Genomic DNA, 18,820 nt, shown 5'->3' on the forward strand with positions numbered 1-18,820 from the left:
AAAGTTTTAGTCGGTCTATTGCATATACCTCATTTATTGGCCATTTGGTTAGTCACATGATGTGAAACATGGCGCTACATGTACATGTTGTTGGCATGTGAAAGTTCGCTCACAATATGCCTAGACTACGTTTAAAACAGCTTGAAAATTATCTGGAATCCGTAGACGATTTTGACAACCCTAAAATTCTTTTAGAGCAATATGCGACTCGTCCACATATTGCAGGTCAATATTTAATAATCTTATTCGAGTTCGCACTGGCTATTTAAAACTTAGAATTTACTTACATGTTGATATCATCAATTTTGGGAATTTTATCTCAACAGCTGCGTGCCAAAAGCTAGCAGTATTGTTAGAGTGCTACTCTAGTTCTCTTACTCATATAAAACTTCAGAATATGTGCTCGCTCTATGATACTGTCAACACATTTAGGACCGGTTGCTTAACCCATTCAGGGCTAATTAGTTATTGGTTGACTGCTCCCCCAGCCTAATTAATTTTTCAGTAGCCTTACAATTAAAATAGAGCTACACAAAATTGAGTGTAACTAGAGTTCTTTTCAAAATAATCTTGATTTGTTTTTTGCAGCTTAACAAAGACATTCCAGGCTACAATTTGATATAAATTTTTGTGCACTTTTACAAATTTTACTAACCACAATTTCTAATACTTCCGTGAACTTTTTTTTGATCAAAATTATTTCTTATGTTTCATAGCAGCTCACAAGCAGTTTTTTGGTACTGACATTGTTGGACCTATGTTAGATTGATAGCAAACTTTATCAGCAGCAAATAAAAAAAGATTTCTCAATTCCAAGCAATAGAACAGGTGTTACTAGCTTTTAAGCAACACTACGTCACTGACAGTTTTATCAACTATATAATCAAACAATTTGTTAATTTATATGGAAATGCATTGCAGAGGTTATTATGAATATATTATGCATAAAAAAAAGATACTCAAGTTACCAGCTAACAGACAATCAATCACCAGCAAAAAAATAGGTGTAAAAATACAGTAAAATATATGGTAAAAAATACAGTAAAAATGAATATGCATGAAAACGAAACAATATATACATGTATAATATGGGTGTTCATAAAAAAATGATGACACAGTGAGAGTTATTTGATGCCAACTACACATGCATATTTGCTCCCATTATAAGTTAGTTGATGCAATATTCATCAGATATTAGTGTTGAAGCCCTAGGCTCATCATCAATGGCATCATCACTCACAAGCCCTTGACTGTCTTTACCTACATGTAGCAAATATGATCGGCAGTAAGCAACCTATTTGCTTTCAAACTTCTCGTACAGCCTAGAAAAAATTGTGCTTTAGTAGCTTTTCAGGGTAAATACCTGATAAAAAATTGAAAATAAGTAGTCTACTGCAGCTAACAATTGGTAATACAAATTGCAAATATTTTTTGATACTGTTGATATAAACACAGAAAGTCATGAAGATGATTACTGTGGTGTCCCCTATCAACCAATATTAGAGCCTTGTGGTTGGGGCTAGTTTATAGTAGATGTTGAGGCTGAGAACTATATGCTTGACTAACTGTGGGTTGAACAATTGGATATAAATGAAATAAGAAATTTCTATTATCTTGTAGTTCTACAAGGAAATCATAAAACTATTATTTATTATGGGGTAATAGAGTGATGAGTTCATGCTGCAAAAAAAAAACAAATTTTATTGGATTGAAAATGTTATAATCATGTGTATCATGAAAAAATCCATATCTTACACTGTTAGAATAAAGTTTGTTAGAAAATCACAAAAAATATTCGGCTTTTTATCGTTTTTTTTTCGGTAAAATTTTATAAATAGCCACATAAAACTTACCTTTTTCCATCAGAAAATTCTCATTTTCTTCTTGAACATTATTTTCGTTGCTATTTTCTTCCCCTGAGTTGATTACCACATCTAATTCACTTAAACATTTTGCCATTGTTCGGATAAACCTTTTCCAAAATGGCGATCAACAAAATTTCAAAACAGTTGATATCTATCACGTAGTTTGTTAGTTAAAACTCTCTTGTCCAATCACATATTTGGTATCAAAATGATGCCCAGACTCTTAAACTTCGTTTGCTGAATGAATAAAACCGATGTACCTAAACAGCTAAGCAATAGAGCAAATCAAAGTTTAACCCGGAGACTCCGGGAACAGGCCCTGGAGAGCCCAATTCTTCCCGTAGTAACCGGGAACAGTCCTGAATGGGTTAATTGTACGGTCGGTGACCTCAGGGCCTTCGCGATTTTCTAAGATTTTGTTAAGACATTTGGTCTATCTATCTTTTAATTTGTTTTGGCATATTTGCACATGATTTAAACGCTCAAAGCTTGTTTTGCAAGAATATCAGAGCCAAAATCGTTTGGAATGGGGATATCTCTCATTTTTAACGTCTCTTAAGTTATTTTATTGAAACGGACCCACTAGGTCTCTGCTGAAACCAATAGATTGTGCTGAACTCAACACTTCCTAAAGTAAAACTTGCTACATCCAATAGCAGGGACACCACCCCACTTGTGCTCGGCTGAAACCAGCAGAGTGCGCTAAACCCAATGCTTCCTAAAATACAGCCTGCTAAAACCAGCTCACTTATGCTCTGTTGAAACCAACAGAGTGTGCTAAACCCAATGTTTCCCAGGATGCAATCTGCTGGACCCAACAGAAGGGACTAAACTCTTTGTGAGAGCAATAACTCATTAGTTCTAATCATCATTGCAGCTATCCCCGAGTTTGCTGTCAATTATTTAACTAACTTGCCTAGCAATTGCAGCAGTGTTCATATTGGATAAGCAGGGGGCTAGAGCTTAATAGTGATTGTTCTAGCTGATCAATCACGTTGCGTTGCTCTCTGCTAACTTTGCAAAATTTTATTTACGCAACAATAAAAAATTATGGTATGGCAACATGGTGTAATAAACTAGGCACTAGTATACAACAGGTAAAAAAAGTACTCAATTAGTAAAAAGATATATCCTGAGGATGAAAAGTAATCAATACAAAACTTCATCTGGAGAAACGAACCAACAACAGCGGAAAAATATTACTTCAAAGGATTTTAATTTATAACTAAAACTAGTTGGAACAGAAATCTGTAGTATTTCGACCATAAACAAATTTTTCTGACATACGAACAGCTTGAATAAAGTTGCTAAAGGTTTTCATTTGCGGGAAACTTTCTAACAATATCGTCAAATGCCGTCTGTCATCTTTTTTGGGTCAACTTTTGTCCGAGAAGTCCTTCCTTTATATATAGCAGCTCAGTCACCTTGTCCATTATGCTTCTCTGCATTGGATATCTCGCCTCGCCAAAGAAATCATGGGAGATGGCCATCCAGTCTTGCCTACTCGCAGTGTCGCTCACCCATGGCCCTTTTCAGGTCCATCATTCATTTCATAGAGCTTATTCATAGAAGGATATCTTTTTCTATTCATGTATTCTCCGTATTTCTCTATTTTAGTTTTACTACATATCATATTGCCTATGATTTAGAGAATATATGTTTCATACTGTACGGTACAACAAAGACCTCAAAATCAGCATTTTAAATTATTCTTGTTGAGATTTTTCTGCGCACTAGTTCGACAAAATGCAGTTTAAGACTTGAAACGCAGTCAATGCACAGTTGAAAGAATAGTACAGCAGGTACGACAGGTAGTCAAACGCTTAATGAAACAGCAAGATTCTGTTCTAGACCGTATTAATACTCTCAAAACTTGAATAAAAATTCTACACAGATCAAATGTACAGTTTTACTCAATATAATATATTGATTTCCATTATAGATCGGTCTGAAAAGCTCTGCATATCACTTGACCCATCCAAGTTGTAAACAGTGCTATAATAGTGTGACTTGAGTGACCTAAAATGGGAGAATAACTTGTTTTATAAAAACAAACATCACTGTCTTATTCGTCTTCTATATTTAATCATTGTTTTTTGGTAAATAACAAAATGATAAACATGCAGAACTACGTTTCAATTTTATAGTTTCTCTCTGCATTGATTTTATTCTCAAAACCACATACAACTTCATTAGAATCCTCTGATTTTTGCTGTTATTTGAAACATTAAAAACGCTTGGTCAATTGTAAACCTATTAGTTTTTGCATTTTGCGGTTGATAATAGGCTATATTGAAGTGTGTTATCTATTCAAATGAAAGATTGAGGCTCCACTTAACAGAATAGAAACATCTTGATTGTACCAGACGCCGAGCTCTAAGCAACGCATAGGATATAAATCTATGTGAGAGTGCAACCAAGAAATTGCTTTGCTTTACGGCTACCTAGAGCACTTCAAATAATAAGAAATATTAGTTATTGACCTTCCAAGTTTTGATCAGTACAGTGACCTGCACCTGTATTTTTTGGGCAACTCAACTTACAAACTATCCAACCTTGGTTTATGTTAAGGCTTATTCTTGTAAGGAAATGAAAATATCAACCATTAATGGGATCATGTTAATAAACTCACTGATAAAAATGGTGATGGTCAAGGCTCCATGATATATTTATTACAGCATGTGTGCTGCACTCGATAGAATCGCAGTTTGGAGACATAGCTAACAAGAGTATTTGTGACGTTGGGTGTGGCTCAGGAAGGCTTAGCATTGGCTGTTCCTTACTTGGTGCCAGGTACATCTCGGAATAATTCGATATTAACTGCTTTTAAGCAAATTAGTCAGCTAGTTTTTAAATTTACCAAATAAGCATAATAAGATTTGTCGAAAGTAATTTGGTTCAGAGTTTTAGTGTGGCAGGAAACAGACTTCAAGTTTGTTTGAAGTCAACTGTGTACGCGTTTGGTTTTTTGTGGTTTGCAGCTATGTTCTTGGTATCGACATTGATGAGGATGCCCTTGATAACTGTAAGGACAACATCGAGGGGTATGAGGCTACCTGCGTTGACTTATTGCAGATGGATGCTTTATTCATACCCGATCGTCTCCGCAAGTCATTTGACGTTGCTATCATGAATCCTCCGTTTGGTACCAAACACAACAAAGGTAGGTTCCTTAACCTCCATCTAATCTATCAACTTGCATTGTACTGTTGCTGCTGCGTCCTCAAACAACTGAATTTCTCATGTCGTGAACCAAAGCATGCCTGCGAATACAGATACTGGTTTTTGTGTTTCTGTGCGCAGAATTGTGTATTTCAAAGTACTTTGTTAAAGGTTGACTTGCAACAAAATTCACATTACAGTTATTTGGTATCAAAAGATTCACCATGTCTTACTCTGTTGTGTTGTACCCTAGGACACTTATATTTCGCTAGTATTTAGTTTTGTGAGTAGCTCACAGAGTAAAATTTTGAAGCAACTTAATTTCGCAGCTCTGATGAGTGCGAAAATATAGTGGTGTGAAAATAAATGCAGTGGAACAAACATAATTAGATTCCTCAGGTTCAGTTCACCAATAAAAAAATTTCAATTTGCGACTAGTTTGTAATTGTGAACCGCAGGTAGAATGGTGTGGGCAAGGTCGATAATGCAATTTGATCGCTTGCTGCCATTTGTTTCTTGGACTATCAACAGGCCCGTTTTCACTAGGGCAGCTGGCCGGCTGAGCCGCCCCAATTTTGGGGAATTTTTTACGGTAGGTACAGTCCAACTCGAATAACTCGCCCTCAGATAAAATGTAACATTTCATCTCAAACACAAGGTCATTCAAACGGATTTGTTTGGTCAGTTCCAACGCAATGATAAATTCCTTCAGATAACTCGACTTCACCATCATTTATTCGAAAAGTTATTTGCCCAACGGCCATGGACACGGTTTTTATTGCTGTAGAATATCACTTCATTCCAAGCCATAGAGACAAACATCAACTTCTAGTAGTTCTTAGGCATCATTATTATCATCATCATCAGAGGCAAAATATTTTTGTTAACGACTTTTATAAAGGTTTGCAGAAGATTAAGTTTTATCAAACACCCGCTTGGCCATGTCTCATCGAAAGCGTAAAAGCCTCCGAATGAACTTAGAATAAAATCCGCAAAATTGATCTTTGTTAAAACACTCAAAAGGAAAAGATGTCTTTTTTCTGAGCATTTTAACTGCGATCATGTTTTGCCTATTTTAATTTAAAAACGTCTTGTCAGTCACATCACTTAAAACAAAACAAATCTCAAAAAATTACAAGTTATTGAAGAGGTGTCAGTAGTGAATCCAAACCTTTCCAGAGCCATGCTGCTTGTGTAGTACTGCGAGTGTCAGTGTGTCTTATTTTCTTTCAACACACGGTGCTCACTGCATTGATTGATGTCCCCAGCAAACGATAACGCTACTAATGCATGTGCATTGACATCAAATTCCTATCATTATAAATCATTCCTAATGAGAAAATAATCATAATTATTTTCAAAATAATAACGTAATAAATTTCGACAGTCAAATTATTTTGTTGGTTTATATTTTAACGATGCTATAGTGGTCGTTAAAAACGTTAAAATAAATGTCGTTATAAAATTCCATTATACAGTATCAATGAACAAAACTATTTAGTTTCGCTTTTTCGCTTGTTTGTTATGATAGTTTAGTTTCGCACATGAAACTTTCGCGAGAGGATGACACCGCGAAAACGCGAAAGTTAGATGCCGCGAATACATAAATGTCCTAGGGGTAGGTGCCAAATATGTGGAAAGGTGATTACAAGCTCTTAAAAGCTAAAAAACGAACAGAAAATCGCAGCCCCACGAGACTGCCGTAGTTTGGATTCCCTTTCCAAAACGGCTCAAATGTGATGTAGTTGTGAGAGATGGTTAATGTTTACACTTTCATGCAATCTTATTCGTCGAAATATTTTCGCAAATATACTTTATATGTCTATTGTTCTTACGCGTCTATTTTATCGTCATCGTAATGCTGTCACTTTTAGCAGTGATATCTTATAACATACTGTAAAAATTAATTAAACATTTTAACCTTACCTCGAAGGAGTACATATCATTGTCTAATAATCATGACGAGCCTGTAGGTCACCTGTGATAATCGAAAAGTGCTGCGAAAATTATTTGCGAAGTATTGGGTCACATGATCAAATTACGACTTGCCAATTAGACCAGGCCGAAACAAAACTGTAAAGTAGCGAGCATCTATATTTGATACGGGGTCCTCAGTAAAACCCGAAGTGTTTGTCATAAACTATAATTGCTATGATAAGTTTTATATTGAGCTTTGTATTGGTCTTTCAGCTCACGTGAGAACATACGTGACAAGACGATAACCAAATTTCGTGGTTACATCATCGAAATAAAGAGATTCTAATCTACGGCAACTTTTCATTTTTAAGCTTTTAAGAGCTTGTAATCACATTTCCACATATTTGGCACTTACAACACAACAGAGTAAGACATGATGAATCTTTTTATATCAAATAACTGTAATGTGAATTTTGTTGCAAGTCAACCTTTAAACCTTTGCAAAGTTGGTTTTATGAATCTGGTTAGCTCCCTTGGTCTTTCTACTCTAGTCAAATTTGACCCTATATTTCTTAACAGAAAGAAGATTAATAATTCATTTTATATTCTCAGAGATGCACTATTTCATATTAATTCAACCATACTTTGAAAGCCGGCCAAATTCAAACCCTAAACTGGTTAGATTGGTTGCTGTCAGACTAGGAAATAGGTCCACTGAGCCGGTATTGGACAACTCCAAAACCTGTAACTAGCTCTTGTATTTTATACCTTATTTTTGAGCTGTGCTCATGGCTGTTACTGCATCAAGAGATTATAAAATGGTTTGGTAACTGAATAAGACTATTTGCACTCGCACCATTTCACTCACACTGTCACTTTATGTCAGTGATTATTGTTGCTACCCTGGTTTACATCATTCGGTAGGCATCCTTTTTCTGGAGTTGCCTGCTCTATGTGGACATGACAATTTCTTCATTTTAACGTCATTCCTCTTTATTTGAAGCACGTGTAAGCTAGGGAGTAATATGGAAATTATGCGTTTCATTTATCTACACCAGTAATTAATTATGGATGACCTGTTTACTTTTGATGTTGCCCGGTGGTAACCGTTCAAGGATAACCAATCGTAATAAATAATTAATGCTTTGCTTATCCGCTTGCTGTTACAAATTGATTATTAGGGAGCCGAATTGTGCACAAATAAATTGTCACTCAGTAACGCTAACAAACAATGGTCAACAGGCACAGGGCAGTTGTTACAGATGCAGTCTGTGTGACAATAGATTCACTGTGTAGACATACGGCTTAAAACTGAAACTGTCTAGTGTAAATGCATCTTTGTGAAATTTAACACTAAAGTTAGATAGACTCTATTCACTATGACCGTGTATACTAGCTACTATGTTAAAAGGATGTATCCGATTTTATTCATAATCATTCCCTATGCTTTCTGGTGGTTTGGTTACAGGTATAGACATCAGGTTCCTAAAAGCAGGATTGTCTCTCGCAAGGACTGCTGTCTATTCATTGCATAAGACTTCAACAAGAGAGCACATACTGAAGGTGTGCACGGATTGGGGAGTCAAGCCTCGAGTACTTGCTCAACTGCGATACGATATTCCCGCTACGTATAAACATCACAAAAAGAAGTTGGTAGACATTGATGTTGACTTTTACCGGTTTGAGCCAGCGCCTACCAAGTGATGTCATGAGATGGTATAATAGTGGCTGTTGACAGAGGGTATTATTGGGAAATGGACGTACATCAAACCTTACAGAAGTTGGTGCTCAAAGGTGACAGGCAGTGCTTAACATTGCTAGGTTTTACCATGCTAGGGTTGAGCTAGACATTGCTTTCCTTTTCGTGAAACAACGTCGCACACCACATTGCAAACAGCCTACACCACTCTTGTTCGGTGTATGGGATGTCTTGGGTTAATCACATGATACACCTAATTTTTATATCAAAATGGACACAATATCTAATATTATTAAAGAGAGGACCTGTGTGATGTAATCAAACTAATGCTGTTGTTCAACGCAAACTTCAAAGCAAATGTAGTTTTCATACAAACACTTTCTGTTCTTATGCGTTTCGTCTTTACACTGTTTGAGTCAAATAATTTCTTTTTTAGATTATTGCGAGGCAATTATTAAACTAAATAATACTACAGAATATGCAAACACATGCAGCCATTGACAGCTACCACTCAATGGAACTTCCACAAATATCCTCTAGTACTATAGCAATAGAACTACATAATTGTGCATTGTAGTGATAGACATGTTCTTAACGATGCAGTTTTTAATATGCAGTATAATGTTTTCCTTCATTTGGCCAGTGAGGTGCCTTTTCTTTGTTGAGCAAATAATAGAGCTGCAATTGGAAGTATAGCAAACAATGTGATATGATTGATTTATTAATTGAAAACCAAGCCAAACATTGACAATGCTTCGGCTGATCAGCTTTGTCACAAGAGCATGCCCATACATCTAGACAGGGCGCTAGCAAACAAACCCCAATCAGCCGCGCATAACATTATTTGACATGCATGACACAACTCTATGGTCTAAACGAATTTATAAAAATATAGGGAATTTTCCTATGGTTATTAATTGTACAAAAATATATGTATTAGTATAGAAATAGACAAGTACATGCACTAGAAACATGAGATTACTCTAGGCTGTCAATAGAACTTATATGTATAAATCAATGCTGCCGAGCTTACTGCAATGTAAACTCCTAAAGGTCAAGAGTTAACGAAAAGGCGACTAACTGGTGCAAGCAATCGCTAATATACCGTGTGTACACTTAGGAGAGTTGCCAGAGCAGCTATCCTAAGGCTGGATAATGTAAATTGATTTCATACAAAACTCAAATATGAATGGAGTTTAACATATAAATATAGTCATCACAGATATAACATAACACTACTTTTACAATCATAATAGCAATGTAGGAACATTTACAATAGAGCAATTTGGCAACGTACAAACAGCTTCAAATTAAGGTTAATTTTAGTAAGAAATCAAAATGCCTGAGATCTATGGATTATGGAAAGTATCTTTAACAATGTTAGTTACACCGGTGGTATGATAACTCCTCTTATGTAAGACTCCACTACGAGGAAGGTAAGTCCATTGACTACAATCATTAGGTAGGTAAGGTGGTACGTGTGGCCTGATGTCTGCCTGCAATTCAAAAATATCCTGTACAATAGAATAATGAGAAGTGTACATCACAGTGAAGTGTACAGTGGCAAAGGTTCGACACAGAGAAGTGTACAAAATAATGAAAAGTGCAGAGTAGTGCAAGGTATACAGAGTAGTGAAAAGCGTACAGAATAGTGAGAAGTGTACAGAATAGTGAAAAGTGTACCAAGTAATGAGAAATATACAAAGTAGAAATGTACAAAGTAATGAAATTTTAAAGAATAGTGAGAATTGTACAGAATAAGGAAAACTGTACATAGTAGAAGTGTAGACTGGTGTATGGAATAGTAAAGTGTACAAAGCAGTGAGAAGTTTACAAAATTATGAAAAATGTAGCGTAGCGAGAAGTCTATAGACTAGAGAGAGGTATATGTAGTACGAGGTATGGACATGTACGGTGGTGTACGGGGTATGTACATGTATAGTGGTGTACGGGGTATGTACATGTATGAAGTAGTATGAGGTATGTACACGTATGGTGGTGTACGAGGTATGGACATGTACGGTGGTGTATGGGGTATGTACATGTATGAAGTAGTATGAGGTATGTACACGTATGGTGGTGTACGAGGTATGGACATGTACGGTGGTGTACGGGGTATGTACATGTATGGTGGTGTACGAGGTATGTACATGTATGGTGGTGTACGAGGTATGGACATGTATGGTGGTGTACGGGGTATGTACATGTATGGTGGTGTACGAGGTATGTACATGTATGGTGGTGTACGGGGTATGTACATGTATGGTGGTGTACGAGGTATGGACATGTATGGTGGTGTACGGGGTATGTACATGTACGGTGGTGTACGGGGTATGTACATGTATGGTGGTGTACGAGGTATGTACATGTATGGTGGTGTACGAGGTATGGACATGTACGGTGGTGTACGGGGTATGTACATGTATGAAGTAGTATGAGGTATGTACATGTATGAAGTAGTACAAGGTATGTACATGTATGGTGGTGTATGAGGTATGTACATGTATAATGGTGGTGTATGAGGTATGTACATGTATGGTGGTGTACGAGGTATGTACATGTATGGTGGTGTACGAAGTATGTACATGTATGGTGGTGTACGAGGTATGTACATGTATGGAGTAGTACGAGGTATGCACATGTATGGTGGTGTACGAGGTATGTACATGTATGAAGTAGTACGAGGTATGTACACGTATGGTGGTGTACGAGGTATGTACATGTATGGTGGTGTACGAGGTATGTACATGTATGGTGGTGTACGAAGTATGTACATGTATGGTGGTGTACGAGGTATGTACATGTATGGAGTAGTACGAGGTATGTACATGTATGGTGGTGTACGAGGTATGTACATGTATGAAGTAGTACGAGGTATGTACACGTATGGTGGTGTACGAGGTATGTACATGTATGGTGGTGTACGAGGTATGTACATGTATGGTGGTGTACGAGGTATGTACATGTATGAAGTAGTATGAGGTATGTACATGTATGGAGTAGTACAAGGTATGTACATGCATGGTGGTGTATGAGGGATGTACATGTATAATGGTGGTGTATGAGGTATGTACATGTATGGTGGTGTACGAAGTATGTACATGTATGGTGGTGTATGAGGTATGTACATGTATGAAGTAGTACGAGGTATGTACACGTATGGTGGTGTACGAGGTATGTACATGTATGGTGGTGTACGAGGTATGTACATGTATAATGGTGGTGTATGAGGTATGTACATGTATGGTGGTGTACGAGGTATGTACGTGTATGGTGGTGTACGAGGTATGTACATGTATGGTGGTGTACGAGGTATGTACATGTATAATGGGGGTGTACGAGGTATGTACAGACTGAATTAAACACATTATCTAACGCAGATACATCATCTAATGATGTGAGGCACCCTCAGACAAGAGGTACAAATCATCAGAGAAAGCTAATATAGATACAGTCAGATAGGTTGAGTTACGCACAGCCCTGTTATTGCAGCTACATATCTCTAACCATGAATAATGGTGATTAAACTTGGCACATTCAGGCAGAAAATGACTAATGTGGTGAAAAATACCGGCCAAACATTGGTGCATGGGTGGTGACTGATGATTCATTGCATCATTAACCTTACAAACCTACGCGTATGTAGTGCAGTGATGGGCAATACAAAAATGTTGACCACTTATTTTTTCCAATTATCATTCCGTTGCACTCTACTACACAGACACCTAATGGCAGATTTGTAAATTAGAATTTTAAACCCCAATTGAGGTAACTTCTAACAAGCATCCCGTGGAGGGCATTAGATTCAATACCTTCAAATAAACTAACTACACGCCACATCAACTCTCTGAAAATGCTTTGAGGGAATACAAAGGTTTGCATTGGTTCCAATCATGCGCCTGATAAGACGGCACGCTTTTGTGAACAATTGTTCATCTATTCTCCAAAACTTGAATCAAATGTGGCTTACAGCCAACTCTATGAATACCCAACAGTTTCCTCTCCGCTCACTTCTAGCCATCAGAACAGGACTTCGGTGGTAGAAAGCAAAGTTTTCAAACCGGCAATGGTGAATATATACAGACAGAACTGAGTCTGTTCTGGCACCTGAAGTTTTGAAATGGTCTTAATACATTCCGCTCCATCAGGAAATAGAAAGTGAATAACTCGAAGACTCAGCCTGAACTCGAGTACACCAGCATATCACTTCAATCATATGTACTTTATTAATACAAAAGCCAATACCGAGAAGTAGGTCGTAAATGAAATGATTCATGCTCCTGAGGATAAGGAGTCGTGGGTGCTGAACAAGAAGAGGCTGGTGAAGAGGAACCATCCAGAGTGGCGTCAAAAGATTATATACAGTTCCCTATGTAAGATTCGTTACTAGGCTTACCTATAGGCGGTGGGTGAAAGAGGAGAAGGAGGCATCACACCTGGTTTGCTGCTATCAAAATATGCGATGTTGTAGGAAAATGCCATAATAAAAAGTGCAGTGAGCCCGAGGTAAAGCCTGTGGCCCCACCATGAGTCTGAAACAAATAAAAGAGTAATAGTAGCCATCATTGTAAAACTGCTCTTAAGCTCACTTCATATTGACACCTCTCATAGAATTACCTAAATGCTTTCAGTGAAAAGCAAAATTCCAAAAGCAAAAATCTATTTATACTTGATCTTTATCTTCATGCCAGCTACATGTACTGTACGGAATGTGATAGCGAGCTAATCATATTAGCACTATTAGCACGCACCAGGGTCATCTGTTTATACAGAGCTAATCTAACCATGGACACTTTCAAGTGGTGCTACGGTTACAAGATGGCTGAAAACCAATTCAACACGGATGGATAGATAGGTTAATACAAATCAATGCCTAGAAGTACTGATGAACCTACTGAACCTACTGAAGTAAATTGTCATTAGCCTGTGACACATTTCCATTACCACACTTCCACACATCACATCATCTTTGAAAATTTTGCCTTATTCCAAACTTGCTCATTTCTGTATTTGTATTACAAGTTTTCAAATACTGCATAAACTATGCCCTGAATATTTGTATTTATCCTTACCCTAATATGACAAACATTGTTTTCTATTTCGTGACACTAATATATAATACATCCACCATCATATGTTTCAGTTTATGAACTTTCTGTTACTATAACCTTCAATTCACTATCTTGACTCCGCAATACTATTAGATTACAAACTTTTAAAATACTTTTATTCAACTCATTTAATAATTTCCGATTTCTGTCTTTTTATTCTGGAATGTAATGGCAAACATCATTTTGTTAGTGATTACCAATATTATACATGCATACAGTGCATACCATGCAGAAGTATAAACTGAAATCGTAATGACTTTTCAAGTTGAGAACAAATACGCATGCCTATTTTAGCAAGTTACAAAAAGACAAATCCCTCAACTGTTCTGATATTTGGAAATTATATGTAAGGGGTCCCACTGTATAAAAGCGTCTCAGCCGATGTTTTACCTTAAAATAGTTTAAAGAGATTTTTAGCAGATGCTTGTTTTCTATTATACAGTCACAAATATTCTGCTTATATATGTATTAATAATAACTTTTTATTATGGCGTTTATTGCATTCTATTGATTGACACATTACTATGGCCGGCTATCTCAACTAAAGAAATATTATATTCTTGTTTACGCGTTTATCTTTCTTTCACTGTCCACAAAACGGGTGACATTTCCATCACTTTTACAGATGGTAAAGCATTCTGTTCATTTACATAAACCATTAACTTTTAAAATACACTAAAACAACCACTTCTTCTGCAAGGTTTTTTTCAAATCGCTACTAAGGAAATGATGCCCAACTTTACGATTACCACAGCCTAAAAAAACAGAAACCATTTTACCTACTCAACAGGTACTAGATGGAATGAAATTATTTTACACAAATCTTTTCACATATTTTTGTTGTGAATCACAAGAGAGGAAGGCTGAGTAGTTTTAAGTTTAACTAGGCAAAATAATTTTTCAGAATAAATGAGCAAATCAGAAAAATGTTACCAGTCTTTCTGTTTCTATATCATCCACAAGTTGACAAACATGATCTAACACCTGGAGGACAGTCTGTGATTACCAGGTTTAATACTTTGTCAATTAACATATTGCCTGCAAGCAGCAGGTATAATAAATGCAATGACAATGTTTGACTTACAGAAAGTGATGATCAACGAGTAGCAGACGAGTGTAACGAACATGAACAGCAGCGAGTCCCATAACCACGTAAAACTATATCGTTCTTTTACGTCATAAGGTATGGCAGTGTCTGTGCTTGTACACATTCCATCCGAGGAATGCTGTGTATACGATGTATGAGTGATGGCATCGCTTTGGGCACTGTATGAGTTTTTATTCACTAGAATTCCTCCATTTAATGTCGAAGGAGTGACTTTGTCGGGTGGCGAATTGTTTGGTGTCACACATTTGGATGGCCAGTCATCTTCATCGTACTCCAGCACTCTTCTTGCATCTGTCCCCTTTTTGAAACGAACGGCATGGCGCCGAACACTAGTACCATTGCGCGTCAACACCATGGCATTGCAGCTCGCTTCTGAAACCTTCACAAACAAAAATAAGTTTACCACACAAATACACAAAAAATTACTTCTCTATAAATCTCAAAGTTTGTATGTATGTGTACTTTGGTTTGTCCAGTTATACTATTAAAATCTTGGAATGAAAAACTCGCAGCGTGCTATATTTGAACTCACAGATATTGCAACCGGAGATAGTAACAGCGAGTTTTAAACGCATTTAACCACTGAGCTATACAGCCCTTCACATTCTATCACTTGTATCATATACCGTATACTGTATGCTCGCGCTAAATGTGCACTTTTGATTATTAACTAATATTACCTTTTGCATTTATTATTTTTTGAAATTGTTTAAAAACTAATTTTTGGTACTATTATATATATTTTTAATTTGTAATTTTTAAATGTGCCATTTCAATTTCAAATGGGCGATTACATTTCTATGTCCAATTTTTCGTAAGGTTCGATTGCTAAATCTGGTAACTGGAATGGTAACTGTTGTTATATGTGAAATAATAATAAATTTTCTGTGCTAAGACTTTTATTACCCGGGCAACAACGAGCATTCTGCTAATTTTATTATAAGCCCAGTGTAATGTCTTCATGTTACCTAGAAAAGCACGTAAACCCTGTTGTGATCTAGAAGAGCAGTCAAACCCTGCTAAAGGTCTGCTGTTTCTTAAGAAGAGGTTTCTTCAATAGTTCACACGACTTCTCACATGGCTGATACGGAGACAGATTTTTTTAAACAAAAAAGTTGGGAAAAATCACTAGCATTTTTGTACATGGGTATTTTAATTTTTTTCATAAATGAAACCTCAAGCAGGTAAGAAAAACCAATTGAATAAGACTATTTCTAACATGACAACTGAGAACTAGTCAGAACAACAAGTAAAAACTTTCTTGCTGTTGCAGAAAAATCTTCAGCTGTTCTGTTAGAAGCTCTAAAGTTGTGTGTAGATTAGCCAACAGTCTGATGTTAAATTGCAGGTGAGTTTGGTGCGAACCATTTTGCAATGTAAGTGAATACAGCAGTCGACAATACAAAGAATAATCTGTCTATGATATACTTTTTCTTCATTCTTTTTGGCTGTAGGAGCGTGGAACTCAATGCAATAATTTTTGTACACTTGTAGGCAAAAGATGTACAGCTTTATTTTACTGCAGTCTGACAAAATGAAGTTGTTATAGGAGAGCTATGACTCCATTTCAGAGTGACAGTTACTATGAACTTATGTTTTAGACTTTTTTTTGTAGACATTTGCTTAATTTTTTTCAAATCGGCCACTTCAAGTGATTCATGAACAAGATACTACTGGAGAACATGTTTTAAAGTTAAGCTAATCCTTCTTTGTGTAAAATGAAAACAGACCTACTGGCTGTTGGAGTCTTTCCTAATACTTCATCGTCATAGCATAATCGTCCGATAATGAAACATGAACAAATTGAACATTAACTGAGTATTCGACAAATTTCTGGTTGATCAATAATGCAAGTTGCTCCGAATGATCGCATCTTTGCTAGAATCTCTTCGACTATTGACTTGTACACACTCTGCTTTACATCTTATTATTACAACAGAGTAAGCCTTGGTGTTCCTAAATTACTATAAATGTGCAAAATGACTACAAGCCTATTATTGCTGAAGGTGCTAGCAGTGTTGTTTGGTAAATATTAATCGCCACTATATCGGGTGTTAGATTCAATGTTTGGGTCGATTGACGTTTCCTGAGACAAATTTTTAGAAAATGTTCTGTTTTGTTATTTCTTTGGTTTAAACAAATATAAGTTAATTACTAAGGCAAAAATTTTGCTTAGCATGATAAGGGATACTTTGTGTTGCTGTAGAACAGTGGTTCCTAAATGGTGGGGAATTCCCCTAAGGGGGGAAATTGTCATTTTCAGGGGGAATTCCTTATTTATAAATGGCCTTTATTTATAAATTTTGCTGATACATTGTATTTGCAAAGCTGTGCATAATAGTTACATGCTGCATATTGTTGTTTGTTGTTAATAAACTGGGTGTTTATTACATTGTGTACTATCTTGTGATTTATAGTTTCATCATACTTTCTATAACTTTGGGGATTTTTCACTTCCTTGTCACCAATATGATGCTGACCAGACCTTTATAAAGATAGTTAAACTACTAAATGCTGTGATACTTAATATTTTGTGCTGGGGAATGCAGAAATGACAAAATATGAAGAATTATGCAGATTGAAAACAAAACTAAGCCTGGTAGAATAGGGAAATAGCGTTTTTGTAGTCTGGAAAGGAGGAAACTAGCGAACCTAATTGGGAGCCCCTGCTGTAGAAGAACCTTAACATATAATTGCCGAGATTTTCCAGAAGCTTAAGTCGTCTCTGTTTATGAGAATCGCAGACTTCTATAGAATCAGCAAAGCTCTCGCATCGGATGAATATACGCAAAATAATTTGGTGATATGTTGGAGTTTCAAGGCTTATTTGATCAAAGCTTCACTACTAGCATTTGAGCTATGGAAGTTAAAGCCGAGCTATATGCAAGACTAATAATACTAATTCCAAAACATGAATATGCATGGAGTAAATGATTGAAGAACTTCCTAAAGCGGAGAGAAAATCTACAAACAAACTGAAATAACTGTTAGATGGCTACATACAATTCTTTGATTAAACATCACATTATCCTATTACAAGCAGTTACAAGGTTGAAACACCATCTCAAAACATATATGCATCGATTGAAGTGGCTATAAGTGCTACCAACAGACCAGCAACAGTCACTTCAACGTGAGATCAATGATATACAGCCCCCACCAATGATATACAGCCCATGGGGGGCTGTATATCATTGGTGAGGTATATTAAAAATTGTCGACACTAACCTACAATAATAAACGAAGCATAAATCCATGAAAATAAAGTTTAAAAATCCGTGTAGTCTCTAAAACAAATGACAAAAGATGAGTCGAATCAAACGCTTTGTAAAAACTACAATAGTGACAAAATTCTAATTCAATTCGACGTTGTGCATTTAATGAGTGTAGCAATGGTCAGGCATACGCAAACGTTTTAACAGTTTGCAAGTAATAGATGTAGATTTTTCTGTAAATACTACATTAATAAACTCTTTTGTCAGCGCAAATTTTGTCGGAGGAGATACTACAATACATTTTTGATTAGTTGTGATAGGTTGACATTTTACTATACAATATAAATTTGCAAGTACCTATATAAATACTGCAAAAATTTAGTAGAAACCAGCAAATAATGTAAAAGCTTTTGAAAAGATTAAACAATAAGTTATATGAACACAAATACCTGCTGCTGATTGTTTATAAATAATCCATTTTATAGCGGTGCATAGCTTAGCCAACTAGAAAAGATGGGTGTGAGAAGCGATCTAAACATAAAATAACCCGGGAGAATGGTTTTTGTATCTCATTTACCAGATGTTTTTATTCATGTACGAGTAATCATAATTTCGTGCTCAAGTAACGGAGGCTATTATTTTTAGCGGCGTTAATTAAACCGATCTATAACGCCTCTAAACTGCTAATTAAATGTGTTTTTTTGCGTTAAAAATTTTAAAATTTTGATAATTTAAATTTTTTT

The 18,820-nt window shown here is 36.2% G+C and overlaps 2 protein-coding genes across 2 annotated transcripts; one reads left to right on the forward strand and one right to left on the reverse strand.

Moving 5' to 3' along the window:
* Positions 1-67: 67 nt before the first annotated feature.
* Positions 68-9,128, forward strand: LOC137397225 (rRNA N6-adenosine-methyltransferase METTL5-like). Its single transcript, XM_068083516.1, has 4 exons — positions 68-225; positions 4,544-4,658; positions 4,847-5,028; positions 8,413-9,128. Exons 1-4 carry the CDS (start codon positions 117-119, stop codon positions 8,646-8,648), a joined length of 642 nt encoding a protein of 213 aa, XP_067939617.1. The 5' UTR covers positions 68-116; the 3' UTR covers positions 8,649-9,128.
* A 107-nt stretch (positions 9,129-9,235) lies between these two features.
* On the reverse strand, positions 9,236-18,642 carry LOC137397231 (uncharacterized). The gene is made up of 4 exons (XM_068083521.1): positions 18,527-18,642; positions 14,839-15,241; positions 13,040-13,175; positions 9,236-10,139 (listed from the first exon to the last, which is right to left on the reverse strand). The coding sequence occupies exons 2-4, from the start codon at positions 15,215-15,217 to the stop codon at positions 10,028-10,030; spliced, it is 627 nt and encodes a 208-aa protein (XP_067939622.1). The 5' UTR covers positions 15,218-15,241; positions 18,527-18,642; the 3' UTR covers positions 9,236-10,027.
* Between the last annotated feature and the right edge of the window lie 178 nt (positions 18,643-18,820).

Source organism: Watersipora subatra, chromosome 1, assembly GCF_963576615.1.
Source record: "Watersipora subatra chromosome 1, tzWatSuba1.1, whole genome shotgun sequence".
Taxonomy (NCBI): domain Eukaryota; kingdom Metazoa; phylum Bryozoa; class Gymnolaemata; order Cheilostomatida; family Watersiporidae; genus Watersipora; species Watersipora subatra.

Bases quoted from the DNA above. Each gene is read 5' to 3' on its own strand.
- LOC137397225 (XM_068083516.1), top strand. From the start codon at position 117: ATGCCTAGACTACGTTTAAAACAGCTTGAAAATTATCTGGAATCCGTA. The intron at 226-4,543 runs GTCAATATTTAA...TATTTATTACAG, and splicing joins GACTCGTCCACATATTGCAG to CATGTGTGCTGCACTCGATA. The intron at 4,659-4,846 runs GTACATCTCGGA...TGTGGTTTGCAG, and splicing joins TGTTCCTTACTTGGTGCCAG to CTATGTTCTTGGTATCGACA.
- LOC137397231 (XM_068083521.1), bottom strand. From the start codon at position 15,217: ATGGTGTTGACGCGCAATGGTACTAGTGTTCGGCGCCATGCCGTTCGT. The intron at 13,176-14,838 runs GTAAGTCAAACA...TATTTGTTTCAG, and splicing joins CTCGTTGATCATCACTTTCT to ACTCATGGTGGGGCCACAGG. The intron at 10,140-13,039 runs GTAAGCCTAGTA...TTTGAATTGCAG, and splicing joins CTTTCACCCACCGCCTATAG to GCAGACATCAGGCCACACGT.